The following is an 11,822-nucleotide window of genomic DNA, read 5'->3' as shown; positions in this document are numbered from 1 at the left end:
CCCTCCTATTGGGTCACCTCATCCTACCTCACTATGAGGGCTTTTACTTTGTCTTATTCCATCTTGTTTTATCCTGTTTAGTTGTTGTCTCTTGGGGGTCTTCTCTTTTCTAAAGAGAAAGGAGAGGATACGGACCTGGGGAAGAGGAAAAATATGCAGGAGGAGCTGGGAGGAGTGGAGGGAGGGGAAACTATGTCCTGGATATATTATATGAGAGAATAATCTATTTTCAAATAAAAAATAAACTAACAAGTAAATCAAGTTCACATTACCTCAGCCTAATGGCAGAGCCCTGGATGATATTGTTACCAACTAAGCTTTGTACTTCTACTAAGATCTGAGTTGTATTTGCAGTCTGAATTTTCTTCTCAGAGGAAAAAAATCATCACTTACGGAGTCTTAAATTTAGTAAAGGGTTTGGGGTTACTAATTTAAGGTATCGATTTTAAAAATGATAAAAGGAGTGGAACAAAATGAGCCCAGGGGAGTTAGTCATGACCATGGAGAAACCAAGAGTGAGCCCAGAAAAACGTCTCAGGGGTAATTGAAAAGAATTACTTAGGGTGTGAGGGTTCATACACCACAGGGATGATGAGGAAAGGGGTTATTAGCTAAGCCATTGTCTAAAACCCACTGAATCACTGGTCCCTTTCAATGATGATTGGTCCCTTTTTTTCTAAAGACGGGTTTTAAATTTTAAGAGACGATCTGAAGAGCAGAACTGAGAAAGAAAGGGACATAGATCTTACAAAGGAGTAAGGTAAGATATGGGATCTTTGCTTTGATATTTCAAAAACCAGACTCTGATACACTAACGTGGTCACCCTGACGTGTGGATATGGCCGCAGTGTGAAATACAATAGGTGTTTTTACAGATAGCAGCAAGAGGTTAGAAGTATCCACCCGTTGCCGTAAGTATCGCTACTACTGTTTACCTTCTCCTGGATGAAGAAGACAATGCTGCCACTACCACAGCTAATAATCATGAATATTATTAGATTTCTAATGGAAATTTTCTCTTTGGCCTAGTACTGGTAGATATTTGTTGTGATATTTTTTCACTGCAGACATTAAGATCATCCTAATAACAAAGACCCAGTCAGTTGATCCCAGGCAGACAGAGTGTGTGTGTGTTGGGGGGGCGGGAATGGAGCTTCACGGACTGGAGAATGCATACCCTTCAGTCAGAGGCTAACAGTGATATGGCTACATCATCTACCACTAAATGAGCTTTATGGTCAAGGAAACAGTTTTCTTCATAAATATCTACATTAAGAGATAGCCATACAGATAATTCTTATTTCGAGCCATAAATGTAAGTAAATAGAAACTGACTCAGCTAGCATGTGGATTTGACAGTGCCATCTGATGAACTTTGCTATGCCTTTATTTTTGTCATGAAATTTTAAGCAAAGAGTACCTTTTAAAGCTAAGTATTACAACTCATTGTATAGGTATATCATCTGAAAATGAAAATTATAATTCTTCTTGGACTCCTAGGAGCTACATCATCAGCCCCGGTAAGTGGAGCATGGTGCTCTTGATTTCAGCATACAAACCTATGCAATTCCCTTTCCTCACCATTTTCTTTATTTTTTTTTTTTAGCTTGTCTCACATCGCCTATTGTCTGCTAGCAACAGTCATGAGGTTAGTTTAAGTAATTAGGTCATTCTCCTGTGTTCTCTAAGTGAAAATACAATGGAAAGAGATAAAAGCCTGCATCCAGGTCACTGGGTCTTAAACATCTCCAAACATATGGTTGTTTTGTCTACCAGGTGGCTTCTAAAGAGTTGTTTTGTCTTCCTTGTGTAATAATAAGCTCTCCAAACACAGTGTCATCTGTACACTTTGTTTCAGTAGTACTAATGTAGGTATTAAATACAGATGCATAAACATAAAACACGCTTATTTTATTACAAATAACACTAACACATATTACTCAGCTGTTATAAAACTCCACTGAAAACTTGTCTCTTCTATGCAGCATATCTGATTTGACTCCACATATAATTAAATGAAAATTTCCCTTCAATAAGAAAAACTTAAGCTGATAAAACTGTGAGGTGTCATTCATAGCAGGGGCAGCATTGCTAAACTCAAACTTTGTCTTCAACTCAAACCTCTAATCCCTGTGGTTTAATGCAGTCTTAGCGGAGAAAAGTGTCACTTCACAACTGAAGCGAGTCAACTAGCTCTGGCTTGTGCTCCCTCTGTAGAATTCATTTCAGAATGCATAATCATCTCATTTTCCTGTTGTCTCGCCTTTTCTAGTTACTCCTCAATCTGAATAATGGTAGACTTTTGCCACTGGAATTTCAGGTACTGCAATGTACATAAACAGTTCAGAGGGAATGTGTTTCTGATGTGCGTTTCCTATGGTGTGAAATGAGAACAAAATGCATTCATGTATATTGTTAAGAATTTTATATGTGCCTGGCACTAATTCTGATGACTTTTGAGATAGCTAACCATTTTAAACAAAGCTGTATCTAGCCACCCAAAAAGAATAGTAAAGAAAAAAAATTGAATTCAATCAAATTTCTGCAGAAACTTGTGTTCTTTGTTCAACTCCTTGCATTTCATATTTCTCATGACAGTTGAAAACCTCCTATTTGTGAGGTTGGTTTGTTTATAAGGAGCTGAGATGTCTTCTCATAAAACTTAAAATATATAAATTGTCTTGATTTCAAGTTTTTTTTTAATGTGAGAGAGTAATGTTTCCTTTCTATCTTTGTTTATCACAGGGTACATTTAACCCCTGGATTGCTTCCTTCCCTGGGATTCTGCAGCAGCAGCAGCAGCAACAACAACAAGCTCAGGTCCCAGGAGGCCTACAGTTTCCAATCTCAACACTAGAGAGCTTTGCTGAATTTTTACCAAATCAGATACCTTTCTCAGGACAGTTTGGGCTTGCCCAAGTAGGCCAGGCTGGCCAACCAGAACCCTCACAGCAGCAGACCCCACCACAGACTCCACAGGTTGCTAACCTTGTAAGTGGAACTTCTTCCATATTGCAGCTGTAAGACAGAACATAAAGGTTGTTGTGATAATTTAAAACTTTGATATAGGACAAGAGTCTTATTGTGTCTTATGTCTCCTATGCTGTTTCAACCACCATGGAAAGCATCTCCTAATTTTAAATATAAAAGTAGCATTAAAATCTATTACCCTAGATTATAGACAGTGATCAGGAGTATGTAGTTGCATAATTTGCATGAATAATAACTCATGTAGAAGATAAAACATTAGTGGATATTGCTAATCAAAAGATACATGGGAAGCTAGCCCTAGGAAAAGCAGATCAAGAATTTTAAGTAACAACTAGAGTATGATTTGTTTATATGATTCTCAGGGTTTGTTTGTCTGTTTTCTCCAGGTGTCCTATGTGGTTCCCTTCAAAGTGCCTCAGGATCAAACACAGGTGAGTGAACAGAATCCTGTGGCTAACACAGAAGTGGCTCCCTGCGCTCTCCATAGCACTACCTCTTGCTCCCCTGGGTCTCCAGCATCAGGGTTTCATCACCTGTGGATCACCCATCACTGGCTAGAGGCACCATCACTAGCCTCTTGACATCTACTGATGCTGGGTTTACTTGATTCTCTAAGAACAGGAGCCAAATAGGATCTCTGGGACCCTTGCATATCTACGATATCACTATGCAGAGGGAAAGATTTCAGTAAGACCAGGACATGTCTTCTCTGTATTTAAGTGCCGACACCAGGGAACAATCCCAGGAGCTGACTCTGTACCCTCTCAAACTTTATTTCAGATAATCTTGCATTTATATCTGATATGTAGCTATAAATAATACACATTATAGTGATCATATTTTTATTGCAAAATAACACTAACATACATTATTCACCTCTTATAAAACTCCCACACTCTTGAATGCAGTGCTTATGATTTGTGTCACGTTATAATTAAGTGAAAATTTTCCTTCAATAATAAAAAATTAATTTTATATTAACTAACAAATTTGTTATGTTAATACAGAAAGTTCTGTTAATATTAGCTAATTATATAATACCTCAGATTCAAAGAAATGGGGCTACATATAAATCACTAATTATATAATACCTCATATTCAAAGAAATAGGGCTACATATAAATCACTATTCACACGAAGACTATTACTTGCTCAAACAAAGTTACACTGTTTGTCTCTTCTGTAAGCGTTATTATGCAATTAAGTTTCACTCCCACCGCCATTACATAATAACACAATTCTAGACATTATCTCATTGCATATCGCAAGTGTGTAGAGAGTCAGATATGTGACAAACACGATTACTTCATTTCAAGGACCGGGAAACATAGTTTTAACGAGATTAAGTATCTTATCCCAGTGAACTAAATACCTGAATTAGAAGTCAGTCCTCTTCCCATCTTTTAACCACTAATCCAGCTCTCTACACTGGCTTTACATCAAAATCTTAGTTGGCAATTTCGAAAATTACAAACACCAAGCCCCACCTTAGGCGCTAGGTATCACTTACTTGACCAGACAAATATTGTTGGGTTTCTGAATGTTTAATGGGTGATTTTTACTCTTGTCCAGGATAAAAACCTATTATGCAAGTTGTATTTATTTCAGAAACATGGTTGCATTATCTTCAAATGTTATAGCTACTATACTCATCTGATTATACAAAAGATAACACAGCATTAAACAATGTATCCATGTACCATGCTTCTTATTTTCCACAGGTTCTTTATGTACATGCACATAGACATAACTAGAATCCCAAAGATGACAACATTGGTGCTTTTATTTGTTTTATCACTTCCTAGGTTTCTCTAATATTCTAAAATTCATAATGATTATTTTTAAAATGCATATAGATTTATTACATCTCTGAGTGTTCTGCCTATGTGTATGCATGTGCACCATAGGCATGTAGCACCTCAAGTCAGAGGAGGGCATTGGATATCTTAGAACTGGAGTTAACTGGTGGTTTTGAGCCACCATGTGTGTGCTGGCAAGGAAAGCCAGGTCATCTACTGGAGAAACACGTGCTTTTAATCCTGAGCCTCTTGATCGCCCAAGAATTATTGTAATAAAATGGAAATCATTAAGAATTTAATTTAATTTCCTTTTCATTCACTAGGCAGAACTTTTAATATCATGTTCTGCAGAATTACAATTCTCAAGATTATAGGAAAAATACTGCATAGACTATCTCTCCTTAGAGGCTTGCACACTAACCTATATACAACATTTTTAAGATACTATTTGTTAAAAGAACACATGCTTCATTTACTTAGTTGAATCCTAAGTTCTTTAAATATGCAACTCTAAAATTGAAGTCTGGTATCATTTTGGGTACAAGTTGTTTCTAAATTTGGCAACACTGTAAAAGTGCTATGCACAGTTCAGTTTTTGCTTGGGATGGTAGTTCATACCTATAATACCAGGTTAACGTATTACTGATGGTAAAAGAGTGAGAAATGTTGTTCATCCTGATCGAATGAAACTTCCTGTGTGCTTCTGTGTTTACACATAGATGTTTGGGTACTACCCAGTTTACATGTTTCTGCCCTGGGAGCAACTTCAGCAAGCGGTCACATCATCACCTCAGCAAACAGGCCCGCAGCTATTTGAGGAGCAGGTACTATGTTGGTTTGGTTTTAATCTGATTAGTTCAATTTTGGAAAAAGGTAGGTACCCTGAGAAAAGAATAATTGAGGATGGATAGTGCACTCAAGCACTTGACCTCACAGAATAGGACATGGTGTCTCTCCTAGAAGCAAACTCTGAACTAATGTGGCAACACACTAAGCCTATAATCTCAATGAAGGGAGTCAGGAAATGGTTCTAATAAAATCAGGTTCAAAACCGATTTTTTTTCTGAATCGGATTTTTCTTACATTTAGAATCTATAAGTACTCATTATATTCATATACATATATATTTTTCAAATATATGTGATCATTTTTCAAAAATTTATTACAAAAATTGTCACAATTAATCTAATAACTTTTTCAAAATTCTGTCAGATACCATTTTATAATCAATTTGGATACATACAACAACAAGCAGAACCTGTGAGTAAATGCATAATTTTAATATCTAAAAATATATTTGGTACTACTTGTTCTCTATTAATATGTAATATATGCATGTATATATACATATAAATATATGTGCATATAATAATTTATATGTAATATAAATATATTATGTGCTTATTATGAAAACACTAAAATATGAAAGATTGAAAAGTAAAATACTTATGATCACTAGAACTTGAAATACAATTTGATACCATATATTCATTTTCTAAGCCTAAAACAAATTTTGAGAATTCAGTTTAAATTCAGATCTCTCATGATATGTGTTCAAAGATGTCTTAACATTCAATGTTGATTTTTGAAAACTAAAACATGTAGACTTTGAAAAAACATTTAATTAATGTAAAACGCATATAATTTTAAGTGATCATTTTTCAAAAATTTATGACAAAAATTGTCACAATTAATCTAATACCTTTTTCAAAATTCTGACAGATACCATTCTACAATCAATTTGGATACATACCACAACAAGCAGAACCTGTGAGTAAATGCATAATTTTAATATCTAAAAATATATTTGGTACTACTTGCTTTTCTATTAAACACAAGTGTGTCTTTCAAATAAAAATCACCAAGAGTACACTTCTAGATGGATGAAGTCTGATTACCTATGACATTGTTATGCAAACACACATAAGAAACCATAGAAAGATTTCTTAGGTGCACTTGCATTGACTTACAGAACTTGCATTGGATGGTTTTGGAGGGAGAATACTCAAGTATTAGTCAGTCCTGGAAAGGGAATGTTCGGGGGAGTAGGGGTGTTCTCTGAGTGTCTTAGGGATCAGATAGAAGATAATAGAACAAGTCTGAGGCTGTGTCTGGGGAGCAAGTCACTAGTAGTAACCAGGATGTGAGGTCACTTGTACTCGGTCTCTTACCATGACACTAGAAAATCTCATATTCCAAGCTTCATTGCATTCAGACACAGCATTCCCTGTGGTTGATGCTTTACAGACTTCTACGCCTGAAGCACACTGAGTGTCCATTCTCTCCTGCCTACAGTGGCCTTTCTCTTTCTCAAATCTAAACTCGTAAGAAGTTGAATTGTGATGGAGTGCTTTGGTTGGCAAAAGAATGTATGCTGATCCATCACTGATTTAGACCTCTTTACCCTTCTGCTTCTTCAGGGTGTACAAGGACGACAGCAGCATTTAGCTGTTGACACCTTTGTAGGCACAGCTCCAGAAACCCCCGGGATGGTAAGATTCCTTACAAAACCTTGTGGTAACTGGAAATTGACAATAAGAACTTCCAAGTTCCTTCAGTAGTATTCGTTTACTGTAAACACTGTGTCTTAGTTAGGGTGAAGAGACACCATGACCACAGCAACGCTTATAAGGAAAACGTTAAATTGGGGTGTCTTACATACTGTTTCTGATATTCAGCTCATTATCATGTGGGGAGCATGGCAGCGTGCAGGCACACATGGTGCTGGCTATGTCTTGATCAGAAGGCAATATGGAGTAGACACAGACACTGGGCAGTATCTTGACCATAGAAATCCTCAAGACCCACCCCCACAATGACACAGTTCCTCCAACTAGGCCACACCTACTTCAACAAAGCTACACTCCTACCAGCTTATAGGGACCAATTACATTCAAACTACCACATACTGTTACAATTATCATCAACAATTACTGATCTTCCCCCTGTATTCTTTGTTAGTCAAGATTTAAATCATTCAATTCCTCAACTATTTACTGAAAAACTTTTTCCAGGAACTCTTCTGTGTACCTTATTTAAAAGTTGGGGTACTATTGGTAGTTGATGACTTGGAGAGGGAAAGTCATTTCTCTTTGGTGGTATAGTCACTAACGGCTAACACGTGCATTAATGGATGAACCACACCAACATGTTTAATAACATTACTAATTGGATGCAGTGGGGTATGTTAACTTAAAAATAAAAGAGGGGAGGAGGAGCAGGAAGAGAGGTAGGAGAAAGAGAAGTACCTGAAGTTAAGAGACAGATGTGCTAGAAAACTCAAAAAAAGTTAGAAGGGAAAATGTGGGGTGGATATAATTATAACACACTGCATACATGTAGTGGCATTTCATCTGTATTTTAATAAACAAAGCTTTCCTGAAGATCAGAGAGTGAAACAGCCCCACTGGTCAGCCTTACAGACCAGGCAGTGGTGACACACACCTTTAATCCCAGTAGCTACACTAGCTGCCATAGAAACAGAGCAGTGCCTGCCTTTAATCCCAGTGGCACATACCTTTAGTACCAGAACTAGAGGGGATTATTAAATGATAGGAGACAGCTCTCAGTCTCATTCTGAGATTCCCTGAGGCAGGATCGCCGTTTTAGACCTAGGTAAGAGCTAGTGGCTGACTTCTTTGTTTTTCAGATCTTCAGGTTGAACCCCAATTTCTGTCTCTGAGTTTTTATTAGTCATACTTCACACATATGTATGATGTTCTCAAAGAATAAATTTAAAAGTAGCTATCAATATACAACCATGTTTGTGAAATATAATCACAACCTAAGATAGTTTATGAGCTATAAAACTAATAAGACACATATTGTTTAATGTGATGCCTATTTGTGCCCCTCAATCCTTTAGCTTCACAGTCTTCTGAGTTTGAGGGGTCTACTTGGAGATGTAACCACTTTGTCCTATTCTTGTTCTTACAGCCCATGGAAGGCGGTCCGCTGCATTCACAAAGAGAATCAGTCAGCTTTAAGCATGACAATGGAGGAGTTTTCATGCCTCCAACTTCACCAAAACCAAGCAACAAGAATGTTTTCACTCCTGCAATAGACCCAACTATTGCCCCAGTACTTCTAGAACAAAAGGTAGAGTGACCAAAGATTCATTTTATGAAATAAATTGTTCTTTATGGTTTAAGTGAGACATTATAATAAAAGTGCATGTAAGTAATAATATATTGCCATAACTCTGAATAAAAACAGCCAACAATTATTATTTTAAATCATTTTTTTCAGGGTGTAACTTGATTTTAATTGTAATATGAGCTTCTTGTGAATGTTCTTTCTCATTAGGTCAAGACTGATAAACTAAGAGAGCCATAAGATATTGTCTTAATCACTCGGAGATTTTGGTAGGTATTTTTTTTTGCCAAGATTATAGCTTAAATGCCCTAACAATTTTTAACAAAAAATTCATTTGAAAATTAACAAAGAGTTCTTAGCATAAAGATTATAGGAAAAACAAGCTAGTGTTTAAATCTGCCTACAAAGACCACACCAATTATGAGATTTGCCTAAATTTTAAAAATCAAAATTAACTTCTTAAAGTCATATTTGCCTATACTATAAACTTGATATGAGTCACATAAATACTGAGTATATTGTTTCTATATAAAAGAAATCACATGTTCTCTACATAGTCAGTCCTCTCAAGACATCTTTTCACTTTACTAACTAAATATTGTGATTAATGTTAATATCTCCTTGTTTTAAATAAAGTATAGTAAAGTAATAAAAAATTGCATAATGACAGAGCAATTTCAAAATTAATTAATTACATCCTAAATATAACTATGGTTAGATATTTGTCTAAATGAACTTGGTTGGCTACTGAAGATACATTATTCATTTATTAGGAAAGCATCCTTGAAGTTATACTACTAATAAAAACACACATAGAAAGGAATGCAGAGTCATTTAATAAGCAAACTAAAGGACAAAGTGTTTCAAATTTCTCATGAGCTCATTCAGACCCTTCTGGAAGAAGCAACATTGAGCAGACTTCAATAGAAAGGGGCCATTAAGAACACAGTCAGGAGCAAGGAGCATCCTTTCCTCTCTAGAAAAGTACCTCACTGATGCACTATTTGAATAGTGCAAATCAATTCAAGCTACTGGTACCAAACCTGAAAGGTGTTTCCGAAAGTGTTTCCGAAAGTGTGAGCTTCGGCCAGTGTAAAACTCCCAATGAGATGTTTTTGTTTCTTTTACAAACGATTTCAAATAGCTACACAATTTTATTCAAAAGAACCTACTAATACTGAAACTCTGTTCTTTCTTACTTTCAGGGAGAAGATGTGATGTTACCTTCGCTGTCTTTTAGATCATTTTCCTCTTCTATACTAATAGATATTTGTTTAATGGTATAAAATCTCTTCACTAGTCTCCTAATTTTCTTTACTTAGTATACTCTTCATGTCACAAAAAAATTAATACACCATGTAATAAGTTCTACCTTTACAAGGCTGTTTTTCCCAAAGACAGAAGTAATTATGCTTATATAATCTAGAAAATAACAATACTAAAAATAAAGCTCATAATAGCAAATTTATTTGATAACTGTATTAATAAAGATGTCTCTAAAATTGTGCCATTAAAGAAAATAAATATGTATTGTCAATAGATTTATGATGAATATGGTAATTGGTAAAAAAGAAATAAACTATGAGTCTACCTTTCTCATGTCAACATCTGCTTGTTTTTCCCAATCCCATTCTGTCAGCTTGCTTATGATTCATTCTCCATCAAAGTCAATGTTTTGTTCTGTCTTGATTTGTGTTTTTGTTTGTTTGTTTAGACAGGGTCTCACCCTATAGCATTGACTGTCCTGGAACTAAGTATGTAGATTAGGCTAGCCTTCAACGCATATAACCTGTTTCTTCCTCTGAGTGCTGGGATTAAGGGTATACAGTACCATGCCTGGCCCTCCAGAATTATTTCAAAAACAGATATTAACCATGTGTGCTCTATTTATACCACAACTACATAGAAAGATGGGTGCTGAATGCAAAAGGACAGAAAGAAGGTGCCCGCTTATCTGGGGAGACAGCAGTCTACAGACGCTGGGACATAGATTTTGAATTTCATCACATTTGGATTTGAATCTTGAAGATGCCACTTAAACTTAGGCCTCTATTCTCAGTTGTAAATAGGGCAGAGTGAGATATGAATTTTAGAATTTCTGAAAGTACTGCTTGAAATAACATACAAGTACTAAAGAGCTACTTTTCTCTTTTTCACATGTAAACCTAAAAGTACTTTCAACTTATTTTCTCAAATTCAGATCTTTAGCAAAAATTATCTGAAAACAGGAAATTTAGCATTTAATGTACCTTATATGTATGTTAATAGAAGCATGTTATACTAGCTGTGAAGAGACATCATGACCACAGCAACTCTAGTAAAGGAAAATAATTTAATCGGGGCAACTTACATATTCAGAGGTTTAGTCCACTATCATCATGGTGGACATGGTAGCATGCAAGCAGACACGGTGCTGGAGCAGATGTATCTTGAGCATAGTAGACCTCAGTGCCAGCCCCCACAGAGACACGCTTCCTACAACAAGGTCCTACCTACCCAACGAAGCCACACCTCCTAATAGTACTACTCCCTATGAGTTTATGGGGGCCAATTACATTCAAACTACCACATATGTGAATCTGCATGTGTTAAAGATGAATAAGTTAATAAACCAATACATGTTATATTATTCAATAATTTGGTGTTCCAGTGGTAAAACACAAGGACATATTGAAATTTGCAGGCAAATGGATGGATCTAAGAAAAAAACCTATTAAGTGAGGTAACCCAGATTCAGAAAGACAAAATTATATGTACTCATAAATAGCTTTTAGGCATAAAACAAAGAAAAAAACAGCCTACAGTCCACAACCCCAGAAAACCTAGACAACAAAGAGGACCCTAAGAGAAACATACAAGGATCTACATAGGAAGATGAAAAAGACAAGATCACCTGAGTAAATTGGGAATGTGGGGATACAAAGGAGGGTAGATGGG

General features: G+C 36.0%; 1 protein-coding gene across 1 annotated transcript; it reads left to right on the top strand.

The window, feature by feature from the left end:
* Nucleotides 1–1,469: 1,469 nt before the first annotated feature.
* Nucleotides 1,470–9,125, top strand: Odam (odontogenic, ameloblast associated). Its single transcript, XM_041671056.1, has 10 exons — nt 1,470–1,520; nt 1,607–1,648; nt 2,273–2,320; nt 2,746–2,991; nt 3,378–3,422; nt 5,510–5,614; nt 6,513–6,560; nt 7,211–7,282; nt 8,727–8,888; nt 9,096–9,125. Exons 1-10 carry the CDS (start codon nt 1,470–1,472, stop codon nt 9,123–9,125), a joined length of 849 nt encoding a protein of 282 aa, XP_041526990.1.
* The last annotated feature ends 2,697 nt before the right edge of the window (nt 9,126–11,822 follow it).

This window comes from Microtus oregoni, unplaced genomic scaffold (assembly GCF_018167655.1).
Source record: "Microtus oregoni isolate MIOR12 unplaced genomic scaffold, Mior012 000021F_ref0000039, whole genome shotgun sequence".
NCBI classification, from domain to species: Eukaryota; Metazoa; Chordata; class Mammalia; order Rodentia; family Cricetidae; genus Microtus; species Microtus oregoni.
This window is presented reverse-complemented; position numbering and strand designations above follow the sequence as displayed.

What these genes read in the sequence shown, in the direction of transcription:
- Odam (XM_041671056.1), top strand. Translation starts at nt 1,470, where the DNA reads ATGAAAATTATAATTCTTCTTGGACTCCTAGGAGCTACATCATCAGCC. An exon ending in TGCCTCAGGATCAAACACAG is followed by an intron (nt 3,423 to 5,509) that starts GTGAGTGAACAG and finishes GTTTACACATAG; the next exon opens with ATGTTTGGGTACTACCCAGT. An exon ending in CGCAGCTATTTGAGGAGCAG is followed by an intron (nt 5,615 to 6,512) that starts GTACTATGTTGG and finishes AAATTCTGACAG; the next exon opens with ATACCATTCTACAATCAATT.